This window comes from Phyllostomus hastatus, unplaced genomic scaffold (genome assembly GCF_019186645.2).
Source record: "Phyllostomus hastatus isolate PE091 unplaced genomic scaffold, TTU_PhHast_1.1 phas_scaffold_501, whole genome shotgun sequence".
Lineage (NCBI taxonomy): Eukaryota > Metazoa > Chordata > Mammalia > Chiroptera > Phyllostomidae > Phyllostomus > Phyllostomus hastatus.
This window is the reverse complement of record NW_025334033.1, coordinates 29,970,087-29,991,850: the sequence shown is the minus strand read 5'-3', so window position 1 is coordinate 29,991,850 and position 21,764 is coordinate 29,970,087. Positions and strand designations below refer to the sequence as shown.

The window sequence follows — 21,764 nt, the reverse complement described above, 5'->3', positions numbered from 1 at the left end:
ATTCTATTTAATATTGTTTCTGGAACAACAACAAAAACAGTTAAGATAATAAAAAATGCTATTCCATTAATCCTTTTGGTTGGCTAACAGCATTTCAAATTAAACATTTTTAAAAAGGTATTTACACATGAGGCTTAGTCCTACGATTGGGCTGGGGTTAATTGCTTGTAACAGGTCTTTGCTTTCAATGTCAAATCGATATACCTGTTAAGGATTTTTCTCTTCCATCAATATTTCTGAAATCAAACTCTCTATATCCAGATTTAAAGTATAAATATATTACCACTCAAAAAACTTGGTTTTGTTTCTCTGGTTTTAGGATTAAACTGAGCTATTAGGTTGGCTACAGAAGGTAGAAAGGAAGTTAAAAACTTGCACAGCCCAGTAACATCTGGTAAGCCTTTTATATTATTTCTGATATAAAATTGACATTCCTAATATATTAAGTCATCATTATGTTGAAGAAAAACTAAAACATAAGGTATTTAACACATTACAAAGCATTCAGAGAGAACAAAAAGTGAACATACTACCTGATAGAGGACCAGCACACTTCACTTGAAATGCACCTGGCTGCAGGTAACCATATTAGTAAAGGATATCCTTTCTTCCAGGCTACTGTTTAATGTTAATTCAGAAAAATCTGTAACTAGAAAGGTAGTGAGATCAGAACAGTTTACCATCCTGCTGGCTTTTCTACCATGTATACTGCTGAGTTTTACAATAAAAGAGAGGAAGGCTGAATGATGTATCTTTTACTTTAAGAGAAATTATTAAGACAAAAATCAGCAAGGGCAATTCCTTTAGTCAACCCTCTTGGTGCACGGAAAACATGATAAACAAATTAAAAGAGAAAGCAGATTTTAAAAAAATTATGTATTTTTGCCCTGGCTGGTGTAGCTTGATGGATTGAGCATCAGCTTGTGAACCTAAAGGTCGCCAGTTCCATTCCTGGTCGGGGCACATGCCTGAGCTGTGGGCCAGGTCCCTGGTTGGGGGCATATGAGAGGCAACCACACATTGATGTTTCTCTCCCTCTCTTTCTCCTTCCCTTCCCCTCTAAAAATAAAATAAAATCTTTAAAAAATATTATATTTTTAATTTGCTTATTTTTTTTGTGCCTCATCCACTACAGTTAAACAACTTTTTTCCAATCTTAACATTATTTGTTAACAATCTACCTAGGATATGTATGTAGTCTCAGGGCTAGACATATCCATTTTTTTTCCCTGAAGTCTGTTATTTCAAAATAAACTGTACAATTAACATTTAGATGAGATTAAGTCTACTTCCTTGTAAGTCAACATTTTGGTTCCCATATTCTCCCCATTATCAACAATTATTTGAACACCCGCTGGGTGAGCAGCACTCTATTGGGCACTTTTTACTCCCCCACTGACTCCAAGTCACTATTCTCTCTTCCCATAGCAGATAAAGGTACACTTTTCTCTCTTAAGTTGTCCTGCTTTTGATATCAATTGTTTCACTCAAGAGTATTACACTACTAAATGTCTTGAAAAACTAGTATTTGACCAAAGTATTCAGTCCAATGAAATAGGAAGCCTAACTCCTTAAATGCATATGATCTTTAATTATTGGGCTTTAAAATTTATATTCAATCTTGTTTTGAATATAAACGAGGTCCTCCTTCAACAGTGGGTCTTGTTGTGGGCAGAAGGTAGTAAATAAGTTTCTAGACAAACACATCAAGAATATATGATGGATAGAAGAGGTTATAATACCCAAGCCAAAATGGAGTTATATTGTGTATTTTTAAAAAAAAAATTATTTTATTAATTTCAGAGATAGAGAGGAGGAAAAGAGGGATAGAAGGAGGGAGACAGAGACATCGATTTGTTGTCCCACTTATCCATGCATTCACTGACTGATTCTTGCACGTGCCCTGACCAGGGATCATACCCACAACCTTGGTGTATGGGGGACGCTCTAACCAACTGAGCTACCCGGCCAGGGCTGAGTGTGTTTCTCAAGTACACAAATATACAATTTCATTAAAAATTTTATTTTCATAAAAGGAGTCACTGAACCAATGCACTAGCAAATTGTTTTAACTGTTAATATTGAAAATCACTTTCACTCTTTTTTGAAGCAAACCGCATCAAAAAGACTCTGAAAGATATGTTTAATATACTTCATTTATTCAGCATCATTGGAAGAGGGTATTTAGTCTTGCATGAATTTCTTCATAAGAGGTTTAATCTTTATGTAATAACATTTTAAAACAGCATTTTCAAAAGCATATTGCATATGTTCACATTCTTAAAACTTTCTTTTTAATAAAAAAATAATACATATCTTTTAAAAAACACCTGAAATAACATGCAGATGAAATAAAATGTTTAAATTGGTGGTTCTTAAGCTTAAGTTGCGCAATGGAATCACCGGGCAAACTTTAAATATTCCTGATTTCCAGGCTCTACTTCCAGAGATTAGGATTTACTTCGTCTGGGTATAAGAACTTTAAAAACTCCTCACATGATTCTAAAGTTCAGCCAAAGCCGAGAACCTCCCCTGCCCTTACCATTCCACACCTCAGGAATTTGTCTGTATCCTCCCAGACCTTTTTCTATGTCCCAGTTTCCATGTTTTCTCTGGTATTTTGCTGCTGTAAACAATACTGCATTTAAGAGTCTTGTTTATAGGTCTTTTGGCACATGTGGTTATATGTGCAAAATAAATTCCTATTAAAGAAACTGCTGGGCCAAATTCGTATTCTTGTAAGATTCTGGTGGGTATCGCCCTCCAATGAAGCTGTACACAACTTGACACTCCAAACAGCAATGAGTGACATTGACTGCCTGTTCCCCCATGTCCCCACCAGCACTGTTGGCACAAACTTTTTGATCTCTGTGAAACTGACAGGTGAAAGATGGTATGCAACATGATACACAACATAAATTCACATTTTTCTGATTATATGTAGAGTTGAGCACCTTTTATTTTAAAATGACACTTGAATTTCCTTTCTGGTAAACTGTTCATATTACTTGATCATTTTTCTATTGAATTATTAATATTTTTCTTACTGATTTGAAATTTCTTTACCAGGGAATATAGCCCCTTTTCTGAACTTGAGCTCCAAATTTCTTTTCCTAGTTAATCATTTGTCTGTTGTTTTGCTTCTGGTATTTTTTGCCATGCAAAAATTTGTTTATTTTTAAGAAAATTCTTGCCCTGGCTGGTGTGGCTCAGTGGATTGAGTGCCGGCCTACAAACCAAAAGGTCACTGGTTCGATTCCCAGTCAGGGCCCATGCCTGGGTTGTAGGCCAGGTCCCCAGTTGGGGGCACAGAAGAGGCAACCAATAGATGTATCTCTCACACATTGATGTTTCTCTCCCTCTTTCTCCCTCCCTCCCCTCTCTCGAAAAATAAATAACATCTTTAAAAAAAAAAAAGAAAATTGTTTCAGTTTCTTTAGGACTTACACAGTTTAGCCATATGGATAGAGAAGTTTCCATTATGACTGAATTAAAATATAATTTTGGGGCCCTGGCTGGTGTAGCTCAGTGGATTGAGCGTGGACTGGGAACCAAAGTGTCCCAGGTTCGATTCCCAGCCAGGGTACATGCCTGGGTTGCAGGCCATAAACCCCAGCAACCACACATTGATGTTTCTCTCTCTCTCTGTCTACCTCCCTCCCTTCCCCTCTAAAAATAAACAAATAAAAAAATATATATATAATTTTGGGAGAAGGATAAACATTTTCTGGAAATAATTTTGAAAGGTATCAATCACTTGAATAGGATTACTTGTATTCCCAGAAATAGTTAACTACAGGTTTTGAAATCTTCTTGGATTTTGTCTTACAACCACCAGATTTAATTTTGGATAACCCGTGCAATATTTGAATGCAGCCATTTAAGACATATGTAAAGAAAAGACGACTGCACCATACAATCCACATGAGCGAGGAAAACAAGTTTTATAGGTGCTCAGGGAAGGGGGAAGACTTGGTAGGCCAGAAAATTACACCAGGGGCTAAAAGACATTCTTTGATCAAATTATCTTTGATAGAATACCAGAAATCCCAACCTTTATTCCAGACACTGAGAAGACATTTGGGCAGAAATATAACTATTTTAAACAGTGCACAAAAGTGTGAAGTATGGCATTCAATCTTTTAACCTATTTTTAGTCCCATGTCCGTACTGCCTGATCTCTTTTAATAAAAGTTCCTCTCTTCAGGATAATGAGAAAAAGCACTCTTTCATGATTTTTTTCAGAATAAATATGTTTAACACATAGGGTTTAGAAAAAGTATTTAAAATTGGGCACGAGAGCTATAATAATAATTTCTACCAATAAAATTCTATTTTCATTTTCAATTTATATAAATAGGTTACAAACCATATTTACCAGGCTTGGGGCAATTCAGATGGTCCACAGGTAGACTGTCACTCAGTTGCCACACTGTTTTCACCTTTTTTTGACCACTATTTATTTCCACTCTCCATTTCTGTGGCTTCTCACTAAGGAAAACATCAAAGGAAAAAAAAACTAGTTATTTCCTTCTTTTTTCCTCCTAAAATCACTTAGTGACGTCCTTATGTGATAAGTACTAAGGAAGAAGAGATTAACAGGTCACAATTCTAAACTTAGATTTTAGAGTTTGAACTGCCTACCTACAGGACACTGAAGTTGGGGGTTCACATCTAACAGAAACACGGGACTGAAGCTCAGCAGAAGCTGGAGGAATGGGTTATGAATTATCATTGGGCCGGAGGAACTGAAGCCTTGAGTATGAATGTAATCACCAGGGAAGATAGAAAGTAGGAAGAGGGCAGAGAGTAGTGTCATGGTGAAAACCCTTATATAAAAGGCAGGCAGAGGAAGAACTTGATAGCTAGTCTCAGTCATGAAGGTGGACCAGGGAGGTAGAATTAAAATTAAGACAGAACTCTATGTCACAGAAACAAAGAAAGGGGATAGGTTCAAGAAAGCAATTGTGTTAAACGCCAAATCACCTCATAAGTGCTTATAAGCATGAAGGACTAATTGGTGGGCCCTCTAATTGCACCTGGAGCTAAAAAACACTGTTTTACTGAGAAGTATCCACTGGATATGGTGCTTAGAAGGCAACTGATGACCTTTGCCAGAGCAGGTTCATGGTCATGCTGGGATTTCAATAAGAGAGAACTAAATAAAGGGAGTGTACAGATAGAGTGACTTAGTATGAGAGAAAGTTCAAGTGTATGAGATACTGAGGGGAGACCATCACTTGCAGCAAACTATATGTCCATGTTGATGGCCAATCTGTCATCTTAGCCTCACAGATCTTCCCCACCCCAAACTCTTCTCGCACTCTTACTGCCGTATCTTTGACTTTGTTGTCATTACCCTGATCACTGTTTCTCTAATCTGTCATTTCCTTTATGGCTAATACAATCCACCCTGTTCAGCAAGGGAATTACAAATTGAGAAAAAAATGAAAGGCTAAAGGCTCAATGGTCCAAAGAGTAAACAAAAGTTCTGGGAGAAGACTGAGCGAGAGCTCTGTCAGACCACGGCCAGAGAGGGGGTGAGATGACCCAGGTTTCCGAGGAGAGGCAGCTCTGTGTTACGAGGTCCCCATGGAACAGATACCAAAACTGCCTAGAATCAGGACTGGACTTAAAGTTCAATTTATTAAATTGCATACCTTTGATATAAGTTTTTTACAGCAGTTGGTCTGACTGGCAGCTGAAAAATGTGTTGTTCATCAAGAGGGTTTTGTTTATAATATTTTATGCAGGACCTATAAAAGTTAAAAAAAAATGAACCTCTTTAAGAAAGGGATGCCACTGGAGATAAAGGCTTTCAGGTGGTGTAAAACTCATACAGGAAACACTTGACTGGATACCACTAACCACAACATCAACAACAGAATAATCTCGGGGACACAAAAGTAAAAAACAAACACACAATACTCCTGCTCCCAACAAAACATTGGTCATTTCTTTTTTGTTGAAGAAAGTATCATCTGCTTTTTAAAAATCAGTAATAGACATATAAAATATATTTTAATTGAGCCCAAATAGGGGCTTACATGAGGAGAGATATCAGAAAGGAAAAAAGCCAAGAGGCAAAATAGAAAGATGTAATCTCCATGGTTTTCAGAGTCTGGGGAGTTGAAGTTATTTATACTACTTATCTTTAATGGAAAAAAAAATAAGTTCTTGGTAGTTTTCCATTTACAACTGAGGCAAATTCTAATTTTGGAACAGGCAGAGATATAATTCCTTTCACAGAGAAAAGAAACCCAGTCCTGCCACTGCATGGTTCACTTATTTCCAGTTTGAGACTTCCAACACACATAAGATACCAGTGATGCTCAGATGAGAGTTATTCCAAACTAATTTTAGTCAAACTCATTGGCAGAAATCTCTAAAATTACGGTGATACTGTTAACAGAGGTCTGGTCATATTAATTCCATTCAGTTACCATACAAAAAACTGACAATTAGTTTGGCCTAGTAAAGAAAAGGAACTACCATTTATTAAGCATATATTAAGTGACAGGAACTTTATATACATTACATCATTTAATCCTGACAACAAACAAAGTTATTAGATTACTTTTATACATGAGAGAACAAAATGCAGTGGAAAGAAACTCCTCTGGAAATCAGCCAAGTGTTAAACTGATTCCTTTTGAATTCAAGGCCTTTCCTTCCTATGACAGTGACTTAGAACCATTTTGCTACTCTGAAGACAGGGTGCACAGATTCTATTCTAACTGGTACTAAAATAGGCACCTATTTTGGCTGCATCTATTCCAGAAGAGAATACTGTTACATAAATAAAAACAACAGAGAAATACTTACTGTGTTAAAGAAAAGAGGAGCTCATGTTGAGGTTTAATGAAAAGCTGACAACTGACTATTATTTCTAGAATATGGTGGAGTTTTTGAACGCAATAAACTTGTTCTTGTATATCTACTGATGGAGAAATGAAATATTCCTAGAGAGAAAAAAAGTACAAGCAAGATAGGGAGTTAATTAAGAAGAATCTCTAGAAAGAATATGGCTATGCCTGCTAAACCTAAGTTTGGATGCTTCATTCATAGAGGGAAAATAGATAGGAGGCAGCTAGATAGAATTTTCCACCTTTTAATACTATTTCTCTAATCTGTAAGTAAAGTCTTCACTGAGAATATTCTAAGCAAACCATTCTACATAATCTCTGGTGAAGGCAAATCACAGAACTGCTTCACAAAGGAGACCCAAGTGGGTGACTATGCTACCCACCAACATCTCCAAAGAATATATGGCAAATCCACAAGATAATTCTTAACTTCAATACTCTTGCTAGGTTGATGGAAGTATCCACCTCTAAAAATAGGTAGTAAACCTGAAGTACTAAGAAATTAAGCAAGTGTATTGATAAGATTCCACTCACACATATTATTGGTAAATTAGTACAACCCTTTAGAAAAGAAGTTTGGCAATGTCTGCCAGACATCATAAAATGCTCAGACCTTCTAACCCTATTTCTGAGAACCCATCCTAAGGAAACAGGCCTTAGGTAAATATGGTAGGTGTAATTCAACAATGGTCCCCAAGATTCCCGCTCCCTGGAATGCCCATCTTGTATAATCCTTCCACCTTGAGTGAGGCCAAAACCTCCGAATATGATGAGATGTCACTCCTGTGAACAGCTTACTAACTGACAAACTGTGAATCAATCAAAAGACAGATTATAAGTATTACTATGACCTAATCAGGTGAGCTCTTTAAAAGGTGAAGCATTAGAGATGCTTTCCTACTGGGTCTGAGAAAACAAACTGCCTGTAATGTTGTGGAGAGTGCCACATGGCAACGACCAACAAGCAACATCTAGGACCTAAGACTGACCCAGTACTGCCAGCTAGCAAGAAAATGGCGACCTCTGTCATCAGGCCACGAGGAAAAGAATTCCATCAACAACAAACAAGGGAACTTGGAAGTGGATCTTTCCCTAGTTAAGCCTCCAGAGGAAAATGCAGCAGGCTGACCTCTTGATTTCAGCCTTGTGAAACCCCAAGCAGAGGACTCAACTAAAATTTGAAGTAATTTGTTATGTAGTAGTAGAAAACTACTACAGCAAGGGAAAACATCAGTTATCTAGAGTAGGAGATGGCTTGTTTATAAAGACGTATTATTGAGCCCTAGACCTACCAAGTCACTGGGGCTTAGGAATTAGCATTTTAACAAGCCTTCTAGGAGATTCTCAAGTTTAAGGACTATTGTGTATTCTAATACATAAAAATATGGAGTCAAACCATATTTTTTAAAAAACAGGCATATAAAATGACTACAGGAAAATTCATAAACATAAGAGTATTCATATTTGGATGATGACAGTAAGGGTGTATTTGCCCTCTAAAGTATTCTAACTTCCAAAAATCTTATTACTTTTCTAAGTTTAAGAGTATGTATCAAACCATTCCCCTCTGGGACCTCCATTAACATATATGTATATATGTTATATATACAAGGTCCGGCAGAAGGAAGGCTTGGTTGAGTGTGGTTGGTAGAATACGTGAATGTCTCACACGAGATGGACAGCAATTTGAACATTTCACCTAAAATGTCATGTGATATGCTCGAATGATAGTGTTATAGAATTAATACTTATGATTTTGTAACAGAAGATTTGTATGTAATAAAAGAGGGGCGTTTTTTGTGCTGCACTCGGTATATATACTATATACATAATACATATTTGTGTATATGTAGTTGTTGGTAGAGCATGTTTCCACTAAACAGATAGATAAATGTTTAAAATTTGAAGAGCAAAAATTAAACCTCAAAAGAATTCAGTTGAGTCTTACTTTGCACAACAGACACAGTTAGAGCTTCTGGATCTTGTATTTTATGAGGCAAATGACAAACAAGCTGCTGCTATGATCCATTTTCTAGAAGCATCTTCCATCGAATGCCAAGGGTCAGGACAGATGCTGTTCAATCTCTTAAACTTTCTAAATAAAGACACTAGAAAAATACAAAAGCTTGTAGCCATGACCCTGAAACCCAGAAGTCTGTCTTTTGTTTATTGAATTTATTGGGGTGATATTGGTTAATAAAATTATATAGGTTTCAGGAGTACAATTCTATAATACACCATCTGTATATTGTACTGCATGTTCACCACCCCAAGTCAAGTCTCCTTTTATCACAGAAGTCTCATTTGAATCAATATATTAAAGAACATCATAAGTTCTTTGGAATTTGTGTGTAATATGAATGGGTCGAGAGAATATAAAACACAAATTCCTTCATAGGGCCTATCAAAGAAAGGCATTCCCTAATCATTTTAGACAAATGAGTTGTGGGAATACATTGGTTTGAGCAGGAAACAGCTGTATGTCAGTTATCACAAACTTATAGAGAATGATAAATGACACTAAAATGGGTTTTTTTGTCTGTCTAGTTACTAGACGGCAGTAAATACAGACGTTGTCTCATTTATCTGTTTCTTAGGACTTAGGACACAGGGGCACAGACTAGATAAAAGAAAAATCAGGTTTTGATTAAAAAAATTAACTTACCAAATGATTCAAAGATGCAAGTTCCTGACCTATTATGAAAAAGAAAAACATGAAAATAAGCTTTAGGTATTATCTATTACAAGTTAAAGAATCTAAGTAAAAATTTTTCATAGTTCATATATAAGAGAGATGCTCAAGCTAAATAGTTGATCAGAAGTGGTCAAATTTTCTGGCACATTACACCGTAAAGACATACTAGTCTTTATTCTAAAAATGATGGCAGCTTGCTCTAACAAAAACGACTAAGTGCTGGGTATTAAAACAGCACTTCATTAAAGGGTTTTTATTTACTACATTATCCTCACAGAATCTCAAAACGTTAGAACTAAAAACAAATACTATAAGAAACTTTAATCCCTTTATTGAGGGAGAAACTAAAGGCCCAGAGGACAAAAGTGTTTGTTTCACAGTCAACCAAGGGCTAAGCCAGCAGTCCAAATGACTAGGAACAAGTAGAAAGATAAAATCTGAAAATATCTATGGGCTGACAACTGTGATGTATTTTTTAATTTTTTGAGCTGGGAAAGGGACTTACCTATGAAAAAACTGATATAATCTTTCTTTAGTTTATCCAAGCCAATTTCCAAAAGCATCTGAACTGGAAGAGTCCCACTGAGAGAAACTGTGTCCATGGTTCCATGGTAAGACTGATGAATGAGCTTACTGAGTAAACTATTACTTCCACTATGGAGCTGGAAATCATGAAAATGTTACAAAGTCATAAATAAATCCAATAAGCAAAAGAGGAGCAAACTGCATTAGCTACAAGCTAAAAATTATTAGCTTGCATCTTTAGTCTCCTGATAATATAACTGTTTGAATAAAATCCCCCGAGTTACATAGTTTCTCTAGTGTCATTCCTACTTCATTTGCTCAAGTCCGAAGCAATTAAGAAGGGTTTAAACTTATCACCCCCAGATGCCATTCCACCAAAAAGAAGACAGAGTTGGTCCACTGAAGCTCTACAACTAGGAATTCTCTTTTCCTGGCTAAGTGCTGCCGAGCATCTTTGCCCAGTCAAACATCTTCAACTACACCGAAAATCTGCCGCGGCAGAAAATTCTCCCTCAATGGTCGGTGTGTGTGTCATAGGGAGCTTCTTATTGGCTACACTATCCAACTCACTAACTTGATCATTCGCAAATTAAAAAGATCTGTGAACTTACAGATCTAACATATGTTCCAAATGTTAAACAATTAATTTTAAACATACCTAAAATATTTAATATTATCTTGATATTGTCTTTCTATGATCTCTAATTTTCATTACAATCTTCAGCATTTTATTATTTTTATTGATTTTAGAGACAGAGAGGAAGGGAGAGGGAGGGAGAGAGAGACAGACAGACAGAAAGAAACATTGAGTTGTTGTTCCACTTATTTCTACATTCATTGGTTGATTCTTATACATGCCTGACCGGGGAGCAAATCCATAACTTTGACATATTGGGATGACATTAACCAACTGACCCACCGGGCCAGGACTGCCAGCACCATTTTTAGCAACTATTACATGTGCCATTATATGGTTATATTATTATTTACTTAGTCATTTCACTAACAGTGGAAATTTAGGTTATTCACAATTTTTTTGCTGCTCTGACTGAAGCTCTAATGATTATTCTGATACATAAAATCTCAATACACATTTCTGTGCATAAGCCTAGGATGGATCCTAACAAAATAATTATTCATTCAAATGGAATGACACCTTTTCAGGATCGTTATGAAAACTGCTTTCTAGAGGGTTCCAAATTGTTCCTTCATCAGCAGTATATGAGAATTATCATTCACAGCAATAGTAACAACGATAATATTAGTAGCTTACAAATACTGAACACTTACTATTAGCTGGGTGCTAAAAGCTTTACATAAATTAAATTGTTTAATCCTAAAACAACACTCTGAAGTAGGTATTATTCCTATTACTTCTTCACAGATGAGGAAACTAGCTCCCAAAGCAATAAAGGCATCTGCCCAAGATTGTGCAGCTAGTAAGTCAGTCACAGCCCTGGAATTCAGTGTCAGGCAGTGTGCCCCCGAGTCTGTGCCCTTACACAATGGTGCCATTCTGCTGTGACAACACTGAACGCAAACTACTAAACCCACCCATGGCTGTACATCACCACGCTGTAGACTCTGGTAGATCAACGTGAAACACTTCACCAGGTCTTGATATGAAATCACACCTTGAAAAACAAGTCAGTAACATTATTTTCAAGGTATTTCTGCAGATCAAATATGTCATTAATCTTAAGGCCACACAAATGAAAAAGATAAGTATCTGTACGGTATGGATGGGGAAGGGAAAGAAAATGGCAAAAAGACAATGCATTTCTAAAGAAAGAAATTAAACTTATTGCCACAAAATAACACGCTTAGTAAAATATTCAGAAATACCTTTTCCTTTCTCTAATAATTTATAATTGCACTAAGGTGTATGATTTGGTTCATATAAACACAGCTTAAAAACCCCCTATGTCTTATACTTGAGGAAGAAAAAAATAGATTCTACCAACTTTCTTATATGATTAGCACAATTCTTCAGTAGAATGTGGCAGTGCATCATAAGTTTGTGAAACAGGAACTAGACTTGCACACAAAACTAGTAGTACACACTGTATTATTTCCAAAAGACTTAATTAAAAGTAAAGCCGGGCCCTGGCCAATGTGGCTTAGTGGATTGAGCTCCTGACTGTGAAGCAAAGGGTTGCCAGTTCCATTCCCAGGCAGGACACATGCTTGGGTTGCAGGCCAGATCCCCAGTAAGGGGTGTGCAGGAGGCAACCACACACTGATGTTTCTTTCCCTCTCTCTCTCTCTCTCTTCCCCTCTCTCTAAAAATAAATAAAGTCTTAAAAAAAAAGTAAACCTTGGTGCACTCTCCCTCCAGGGAGCATGCCCATGCTGCCTTTTCCCTCCTCCTCTTCTCCCCCAGCCCCCTCATACGGTTGTCTTCACCTTGCTCTCTCCTAAGCTCCAAGGGCCCTACTTTTGCCTCTGTATATTGTTCTCTGAGCCCATTTCTTCCATAGCTGGTCCACTTTTACCTCTGTGACTTTGTAAATAAACATTCTCTTATAGTCTGAAAAAAAAAGGTAAACCTAAGAAGTAAAAGGAAAAATTTTTATTTTGCAGTCATGACAGACACCTACTACTACTCATTTTGCACCACAGCTGCTCAGCAAAATCGAGATCACACCGCACTGTGAAAAGACACTCAATGGAACGATCCAACGCAGCACTGTCGTGCTTCACCGTCTGAAAAAGTGTCAGGGAACACTCAGTTTAATTTTTTTTTAGTGAAATAGTTTAAGGCCAGTAAGCTTTCAAATGCTGCTCTGAGAAAATGTGGACCCATGAACACACACAAAGAAAGATGTGAATGAATTTTCTACAGCTTCATGCACTACAGGGAGCTACTACTTTGTAGCACTACGGGGAGCTACAAATCAATAGACAATGAAGAACTGGGCTGCTAAAATTGTTTGTAATGCCTAAAAACAAACACCAGCTTCCCTTCCTGTTAAAATATTTAATTAAATTACTGTTGTTTCCATTTTTCCATGCATCAAATGACAACATAATTAGCTTAATTTAGTAATACCATCTCTATCTAGCACATTAATGTGCTGTCTTATATTAATATACTAAAGTAATACCATGTTATAATTTTTTAACATGTTCATTTCTACTTCTCTGCAGTTGAGAAATAATACAAATGTATTAGTTCTGTTCAAAAGTATTTGTCAGCCCTTAAGAAAAACAATCACCAGTGCTGCCATTATAGACCAAAACACTGCTTCTGCTGTACCAGGTCCACTTGACATGGATGGTACAGCATGAAAGATAACTACCTGTACAACCACATTTTAAAAGCTATTTCAGTGTACATTTCTAAATGCTAACAGTCATTTACCTCTGTGTCTTTCTTTGTCGAATCACCAAATCCATCCAGCTTATTTAAGTCTAGAAAGGGGCAAAAGCTTATTAATTCTGGGTATTATTTTCCTGCTTTCAAAATTATTTCCATTCTAATCTTTTTTTCAAATGGTAAATGAGGACAGTAAAAGTATAACTGGGGATTTTAGCACATTACGTAACTCCCCAGTGGAAGTCATAATAGGTGCCCACTAGGTAGGGGTGTAAGGATGAACTCAGGTAGAGGGAAAGCCCCTGACACACAGCACTGTGTACGTGGTAGGTGCTCAAAGGTCACTGTTCCCTTCCTCTTCTCCTACAATCTTACATATGGCTGTGGTATATAACTTACTGTTAAAATTACTTAGGCTGTTATTATCAGCAATTCAGAATAAAAGCCATCCTTCTGACCATGACAGACTTCATAGTTTATATATCACAACCAAAAAGAATATTAAGCCTAAAAAGACAACTTATATTTAAATATAGCAAGTATATATTCCCAATTAAGAAAAATAAACAATGTAGAAGCATGAATTAGGAAAACAAACACCATTCAGAAATTCCTGCACAAGTTCAACGGCGGATTTTGCTTCTAGAGGCGCAGGCCATTCAGTTATACCAGTCCTCAAACCATCAGCCAAAACCTATGGGAGATTTAAAAAACCCAAAAGCTTGTTAGTGGAAAGCAATTTAATCAGTAAGGATCTATTTAATACTAGTATTTCTTGAGTGTTTAATCACGTGCCAGGAACTGTTCTAAGTGTTTCATATGTAGTATGATACTGGGTGTCTGCCATGACGAAGTAACTGCTTGAGCTAAATAAAGCCGACCCTGTAGTATATTATTTAATCCTCGCAACAACCCTATGAGGCAGACATTGCTATCCACCTTCCCTTTACTGTAGCTGAGAGAGGCGAAGGTAACTCGCCTCTGGACAAACAATTGGTAACCGACAGTGCCAGGACACACATCTAAACATGGTGTTCTAAACCACGGCGCCATGTGCGCAGATGCCACAGGATGCAAGACTGATGAGCCTGCCCTGAAGATGCTTGTAATTTTGGTTAAGAAGGACTGATAATACAGATGAAATCACTGGGAACAACAAATGTAAAGTGAACTGGAAGTAATTTACATGAAAATAATATAAGTGTGTATGTCCATACATTCAATATTTAAACTGAAATACTAAGGAAAGGAAGTCAAGATATGCTGAAATAGCCAGGAGAACAATGTGAAACCTCAGCTCAATTCCAAACACGAGAACCAAACCATCGGCTACAGGGCAGGGAAGGAGCGTGGAACGAGGCGGAGAGGGTGGGATGACTCCAACCAAGGTGGAGACAACACCTAGGGAACACTAAAAGATTACAAAGAAAAGGGGCTACACAGGAATAGTGACCTTAAAACTTAAAAATATTTTTTATTTCACATGGAAGACAAAAGCCACTCAATTTTTTGGCAAGTGAATGACACAATCAAGTAGTTAAGAATTCTTCTACCAGAAATACCCAGGATGGAGTCAAAGGAAAAGAGAAGGTAAATTCTTCTCAACAGAATTGATCTCATCCTCTACCCTCAAGTGGAATTTGGAAAAATATGCAAATTATTTTTGGTGTCACAATATCTGGGGGTACAGGAGCATCTTGAGCATTTAATGTGATAGAGGCCAAAGACACTACACATTTTGCAACATGTACAAAGGTCCCAAACTACAAAGCATGGTCCTGCCCAAAACATCAATAGTGTCCCTGCAGAGAAACAATATAATCATTAGAGTGGTTTAGGAGGAGGTGATACAAGCTTTAACTAAGATGGGCACAGTGAGTGAAGCTTTAAAGGAAGAAAAGAACAGTATATTCCAGGAAAAGAGGGGGAGGGGGAGGGAGAGGGAGAGAGGGAGGGAATGTATGTGGAATAAAAGAAAAGAAAAAATCCTACCCTTTCATAAAAATACAGAAGGCTGAACTTGGAGAGACTATGTCCCTATATATATCTAAGATTCTGTGAATATACAAGAGAGATTATAACAGCACGGACTTTTGAGTCAGATAGACAAACATGTATTTGAATGCGTTTTGAACCAGGTCTTTCACTCACCAGTGCTAATGCCTCAGGCAAAATAACTAAGCCATCTAGCACCCCATGTTTGGCACACAGCAGAGTGGCAGCTTCCAGCTGTGGTAATAAGTGGAGGTTGGCATGGACAGTTCTTACTAAAGTAAAATACAGTTGACCCAAGAACAACAGGGGTTTGAACTGCACGGGTTCACTTATACGCAGATTTCCCCCCTGTAAATACAGCAAATGTATATTCTTTTCCTTATAATTTTCTAAAAATTTCCTTTTTCCTAGCTTACTTTATTGTGAGAATATAGTATAATACATGTAACATATAAAATGTGTTAATCAACAGTTTATCTTATTGGTAAGGCTTCCAGTCAACAGAAGACTATTAGTAGTTAAGTTTCAGGGGAGTAAAAAGTTATGAATTGCCAAACATGCTGGGGGTGGAAGGGTATGCGCCCCTGACCCCCAAGTTGTTCAAGGATCAATATATAAGTGAAACTGAAGGAATGGTGGAACCACACAGGGGTTCCTAGTCTGGAGATCTAGTTTGGAGAAGATTTCATGTTTCATTTTGGACATACTGAATTTGAGGCAATAACCCTCTACTCAAGTTGCAAATAATTTGATGGGAGTAGAAAAGATGGGAACTAGTATCGGCTTAAAGAAGGGATGTGGAGTTCCCTCATAAAGGCATTAGTCAAATCACTGAATGTACAAGTGATCTGTACATTTCCCCAGGTGGAGAGAAGGGCAGAGACAGGAGGGTAGACATATGATGGCGGCCCACAGGAACAATCCTGGAAGAGGAGCTTTCAAGAAGAAAAGTGAGAAGGGTAGAAAAAGTACCAAGTTTTGCACAAACAGGGAAATCATAATAGGAAGGAATAATAATAATAATAAATAATAGTACCAAGCTATTTAAAATGCTTGGTACTACACTAGATGCTGAAGCACAACAGGGTACTTGGCACTGAAGTCTAGTAAGGAAGAAAGATAAGTAGACAAATTACTGTGATTAATAAATACTCTGACAAGAGTTGTTAGAGTTCTATAGCAGCACAAGGCACCACAAGCCATTCTAGGGGATCAGTGCAACCATCCTAAGCAAAAGACATCACAGAGAGCTCGCCCAGAAAGAGGCGTGAAGGGCACACCCAGTGGATGAAGACACACAAACACCAGAAAGTGACCAAGTATGACAGGATTGGAGCTACTACAAGCATGGGGCTCAATACGGTGAGGGTTGGGGCGTTCAGTGGGAGTGGAAGTAGAACATTAAATTAAGCTAAAGAAAAAGGTAACTACCAATAGGGACATGAAAAGATACTGAAAGTCATTAGCCAACAGGGCACTGCCACGTAACAAGATACCACTTCATCCCCACTAAGATGATTATAAACAAAAACAAAAACAAAACAAAAGCAGATCATATCAAGTGTTGGCAAGAATATGGAGAAATTGGGCCCTCATACTCTGCTAGTAGGAATGTAAAGTGGTGCAGCCACTTTGGAAAACAGTTACAGTCTGGCAGTTCCTCCAAAAGTTACCATATGACACAGCAAATCCACCCAAGAGATATGAAAAGATGTCACACAAAAACATGTATACGACTGTTCATGGCAGCATTACTCAGAATAGCCATAAAATAGAAACAACTGAAATGTTCATCTGATAAATGGATAAACAAAGTGTGATATAGCTATACAATGGAAGCTATTCAGCAATAAAAAGGAACAGAGCACTACAGAAAGTACATTAGTGGTTGCCAGCAGTTGGTGGGCGTGGGTGGTCACTGCTAATGGCTATGGGATTTCTTTTGGGGGTGGTGAAAATGGTCTAAAATTAAAGATGGTCATTGTTATATAACTCTGTAAGTATACTAAAAAACATTGAATAGCCCTGGCTAGTGTGGCTCAGTGGATTGAGTGCCAGTCTGTGAACCAAAGGCTGGTTCTCTCTCTCTAAAAATCAATGAACATATCTTAGGTAAGGATTAAAATATACATGTATATATTTTTAAAAACCTCAAGTTATCAACAAGCAGATTATATATGCATTTGAAATAAATTGGCAGCTAACCTACCTGTAAGGAGGGGAATCCATCATATAAATAAAAGCAAACACTGCAGTAAAAAATGCCAAAGAATTGTAGCTATTAATGATCTAACTAATGTTCCCTTTAAATGTAAGGGTAACTACCACATAGAAAAATTAAACTGCCCAAACTGTCAAGCGTATCCAATGCATACATAACATTTGGAATAAATTTTGAGGAATACAAAACTAAATAACAATGATATTAGCAAACATTTTTGTGAAAACATGAGATTTAATGCAAGTTACAAATTCCAGAAGGATACTCACAAGGAGGAATTTCACTTCTCTGTGAAGATGACTCAAAGGACTTCTGGGGTCTCCCGATTCCACTTTAATATTCTAAAAAGTTCCCAAAATCAGTTTTTGCTGGTAATCTCATGTTCTCAGCATGAGGGTCATAATTACTTGTATTTCAAACTACCCACATATTAAAAATATATATTTCATAAAGCATGAGTAAACTGAAAATGTAGGGCAAAACTTCACTGAGAACCTCTCACACTGAGATACCACAGATCTGCCCATCCCAACATAGTAACCTAAATTCAGGCCATCAAACCCCGTTTCTTCACCACAAGTGCACCTGTATGGAACAACTGCTCTCGTCACACACTCTCCTGATCCCTCCCACTGGACTGCCAAAGGACAAGTAGGAGAAATATAAACATAGCTCCAGACTTAACGATAAACTTAGCATTACCACACACCAAAACTAAAACCTCCCTGACAAGTATGTTCATTAGACTCTAAGTAAACCAACAATGTACTGCCCTACCTGGAGGTCAATGGTTTCAACCCTAAGATATCATTTATAAAAAAGGGGAGTAAAAAAAAAGAAAAATTAAATTGTGTTGTATGTGAATACCTACTGAAGGAAAAGAAAAGCATTGAGAATATGATTACCCATAACCTCGCCACCCTGTGGAACCATTATTAACACTATCCAGGCTGCTCTGCACATTTCTTAAAAACATAGTTGCGATTCTACTACATGTTCACTTTTGTACTTCCTACTTTTTTCTGCTTAATAAGCATTTCCTATTATTATTAAAGATACTTTAAATAATGATTTTAAAGAATGTGTAACATTTCCTTTTTTTATTGTTCAAGTACAGTTATCTCCCTTTTCCCCCCACCACTTCCCCCGACCCCAGCCATCCCCAAGAATGTGTAGTATTTCATGATAGAAATCAACTAGTCATTATCTACTGAACATTCAGGTTATGTTTTTAATATTTTGGAAACACAGCTATATGACTATGAATAGCTTTGTACATATATTTTTGTTAGTAATTCTGATTAATTTCTTAAGGCAGATTCCTAGAAATGTTATAGGGTCAAAAGGCTTAATAGTACAATAATTCTTGATGTACTACCAATATAGGCACTCTTTTAAGACTAGCACGGATGATGGGGATGTAAAGTACAGCATAGGGAACACAGTAAATATTGTAATAACTGTGTATAGTGCCAGGTAGACACTACACTTAACCAGGAAAATCACTTCGTAGGTTTTATAAATGTCTTACCACTATGCTGTACACCTGAAACTAGTATAATATTGAATGTCTGCTATAATTGAAAAATAGAAAGAAATAATAAAAAGAGTAGCAGAGAGAAGTCATTTTGATAAATTCACTTGAGTCCCAACTCAAGGGACTTCATTAATCACTGGGAAATTCTTAAGTTACATAATTGCAGTGCTGTGGGCAACTGATACATCAGATCACCTGGCAAAACCTCCACTGGCTTCTCTGTCAGAGAAGGGCTAGGGCTGGAAACATGCAGCACCAGCAACAAGCAAGTTAAAAGTAAACCTACGTTGAGTAAACTCAACAAAAAACAGGGCTCACTCCTACCAGAGTTGCAGTTGAAGAGAGTGGAGGGATCTGAAGAATCTCATCCACAGGACTCCAGGAAATATCCAAAGTGATCGTAGTTTGTGATGCAGGGACTGTATCATCCAAGGCAGTGGACTTCAGGAGCTCATACTGGGCAAAGCCCCTGGCTGTAACCTGGAAAAGCGCATCCAGTACACCAGCAACTATGCTTCACAAAACCAAAGACCATTTTCAAAAGTACTTTGATTCTTTTCCCAAAAGAAGAAAACATGCCATACTTTCATCCCAAATGGAAAAATAAGGCAATTATTTTTAAACACAAAGATTAGCAAAAAGGCAAGAAGACATATATTTTAATTTTAGTCATTAGCTGATATGAAAATAAATACAAATATTTTGAAACTACAGAAAAATACGTAGTCATATTAGGAGTAAAAAACCTTTAGACTAGAAGGTAGGTCAATAACAGTTTGAAGAAAGTAATATGAGAAGAGAAATACTTACAGTAGACAAGTGATGTCTTTTCTTATGTGAATTTTTTAACTCTTCAAGATTTATAGAATAACTTTTATCAGCTATGGGATATGAAAGAAAGAAAGAAAGAAATTTACAATTCAAAATTACATCTTAGCACTATAAAATTCAAATTCCGAGGGTACCACAACTTAACACTAATAATAGCTGAGATTAAATTTTAAATCATAGGTGAAAGAAATGTTTATAAAAGAATAAAAGTGAGACAAAGGTCAATACTACCACCAAAAATATAACTGTATGCCTATTATGAGATTGGAATTATATTGTCACTACATTCAATTTTTTATCCTCTAATGAAAAATTCCCAAAAATATACAAATCAAATGAAACTGAAACAAACAGCCATGAACCCCTGCCCAGACTTTTGGAGATCTGTTTCTGGTGTTTCTGGAATATTGCCAACATGCTGCAAGTTCCACATTGGAGTAGATTCATTCATGGTGGCTAACACAAGTTCTATGGTGTGCATTTCCCTCTTCATGAGATCAACTTCCAATAAAACCCACAAAACAATAACTACCAAATAAATAAATACACACACACACACCCAATAAAATAGTAAGAGTGAGCTTTCACCTTTACAACTGACCGCATATAAGACAATTCCTGTAATGCTGTTATTGGTTGTGGTAAGCTCAGCTCCTAGCCAACAGGTCCCTTCAGGATCTGAGCTGTCACACCTTACCCAAAGGGGAGGAAGGGCAGTAACTGGCCGATTAATCTTCAAATGGGTCATATTAGGATTGTGAGCCATGGTGTAAAGTCCAATTAACTGCCTTGAAAACAAGAGTAGAAAGTATTAATCATAGGTAGAGATTGCCGATCAGTCAAGAATTTTCTTTTCCAAAGATATCATATCATGAAGGGTCTCCCAGAAACAAAAGTCTAAAAATTAAGTGGCAGAATGCATATAAATATTACACCCAATGAAGAAGTGAGAGACGGGCACATGAGGCAGACCAAGATTCATACACCAGAAAGTGACAGACCGATGGGAGCTGTCAGCAGGGAGTTCAATGCAGTCAAAGCGGAAGTATGGTATGAGATTAAGCTAAGGAAACAAGTAGGATATGTCACTCTCTCTCAGTAAAGCTGGGGGGGGGGGGGAGGAAGTAGGAGCCAGAAAGGAAGTAGGAGCCAATAAGCACATGAAAAGATGCTCTAAGTTATTAGTCACTGGGACACTTTAAGGAAATGAAAGTGAATTAAATAAAAGTATTGTAACAATGTTACATTACCAGATTTTGATCATTGTTTTGTGGCTATATAAGAAAATGTACTTGTTATTAAGAAATACATAGTGAAGCATTTAGGGGTAAAGAAGTACAATATCTCCAACATACTAAAAAAATGGTGTGTGTAAGATATATATATTATATAGACAGTGGGAGTGGGGGAGGAGGAGGAGGAAAGAGAAAAAGGAAAAAAGAGTGACAAAGCAGATATAGCAAAATGTAAATAACTGGTGAAACTCGGTCAAGGACATACAGAAGTTCCCATATTATTCTTGTAACTGTTCTGTAAATTTGAAAGTATATCAAAAGTAAGTTGCGAAAATGTGGTTTAATTTCTTTTTAAACAGATGAAAACTGAATTTATTACCAACAGATGTTCAGGAAAGGAATTTCTAAGGGACTGAACTTCAAAAGGGAAATACAATAATCCCAGAAGGAAGGTCTGAAATGCCAGAAGAAATAGAGAGCAAAGAAATGATAAGCACATGGGTAAATCCCAACAAACACTGGCTGGAGAAAACAATATAA

At 37.0% G+C, this 21,764-nt stretch overlaps 1 protein-coding gene across 2 annotated transcripts in view; it reads right to left on the bottom strand.

Annotated features, from left to right (window-relative positions):
* The window catches only part of ZWILCH (zwilch kinetochore protein), a 34,071-nt gene that overhangs the window by 1,058 nt on the left and 11,249 nt on the right, over positions 1 to 21,764 (bottom strand). Inside the window, exons 5-18 of one of the 2 annotated variants that reach the window (XM_045823722.1) lie at positions 20,578 to 20,777; positions 19,969 to 20,039; positions 19,483 to 19,638; positions 17,891 to 17,962; positions 14,006 to 14,099; positions 13,451 to 13,500; positions 12,687 to 12,792; positions 11,641 to 11,720; positions 10,067 to 10,223; positions 9,532 to 9,560; positions 6,826 to 6,962; positions 5,661 to 5,756; positions 4,370 to 4,491; positions 534 to 649 (exon numbers count right to left, since the gene is read on the bottom strand). In XM_045823722.1, coding sequence (XP_045679678.1) covers positions 555 to 649; positions 4,370 to 4,491; positions 5,661 to 5,756; positions 6,826 to 6,962; positions 9,532 to 9,560; positions 10,067 to 10,223; positions 11,641 to 11,720; positions 12,687 to 12,792; positions 13,451 to 13,500; positions 14,006 to 14,099; positions 17,891 to 17,962; positions 19,483 to 19,638; positions 19,969 to 20,039; positions 20,578 to 20,777 — 1,465 coding nt within the window. In that variant the 3' untranslated portion in view covers positions 534 to 554. The remainder of the gene's footprint in view (positions 1 to 533; positions 650 to 4,369; positions 4,492 to 5,660; positions 5,757 to 6,825; positions 6,963 to 9,531; positions 9,561 to 10,066; positions 10,224 to 11,640; positions 11,721 to 12,686; positions 12,793 to 13,450; positions 13,501 to 14,005; positions 14,100 to 17,890; positions 17,963 to 19,482; positions 19,639 to 19,968; positions 20,040 to 20,577; positions 20,778 to 21,764) is intronic. The other variant, XM_045823723.1, reaches the window with a different exon arrangement.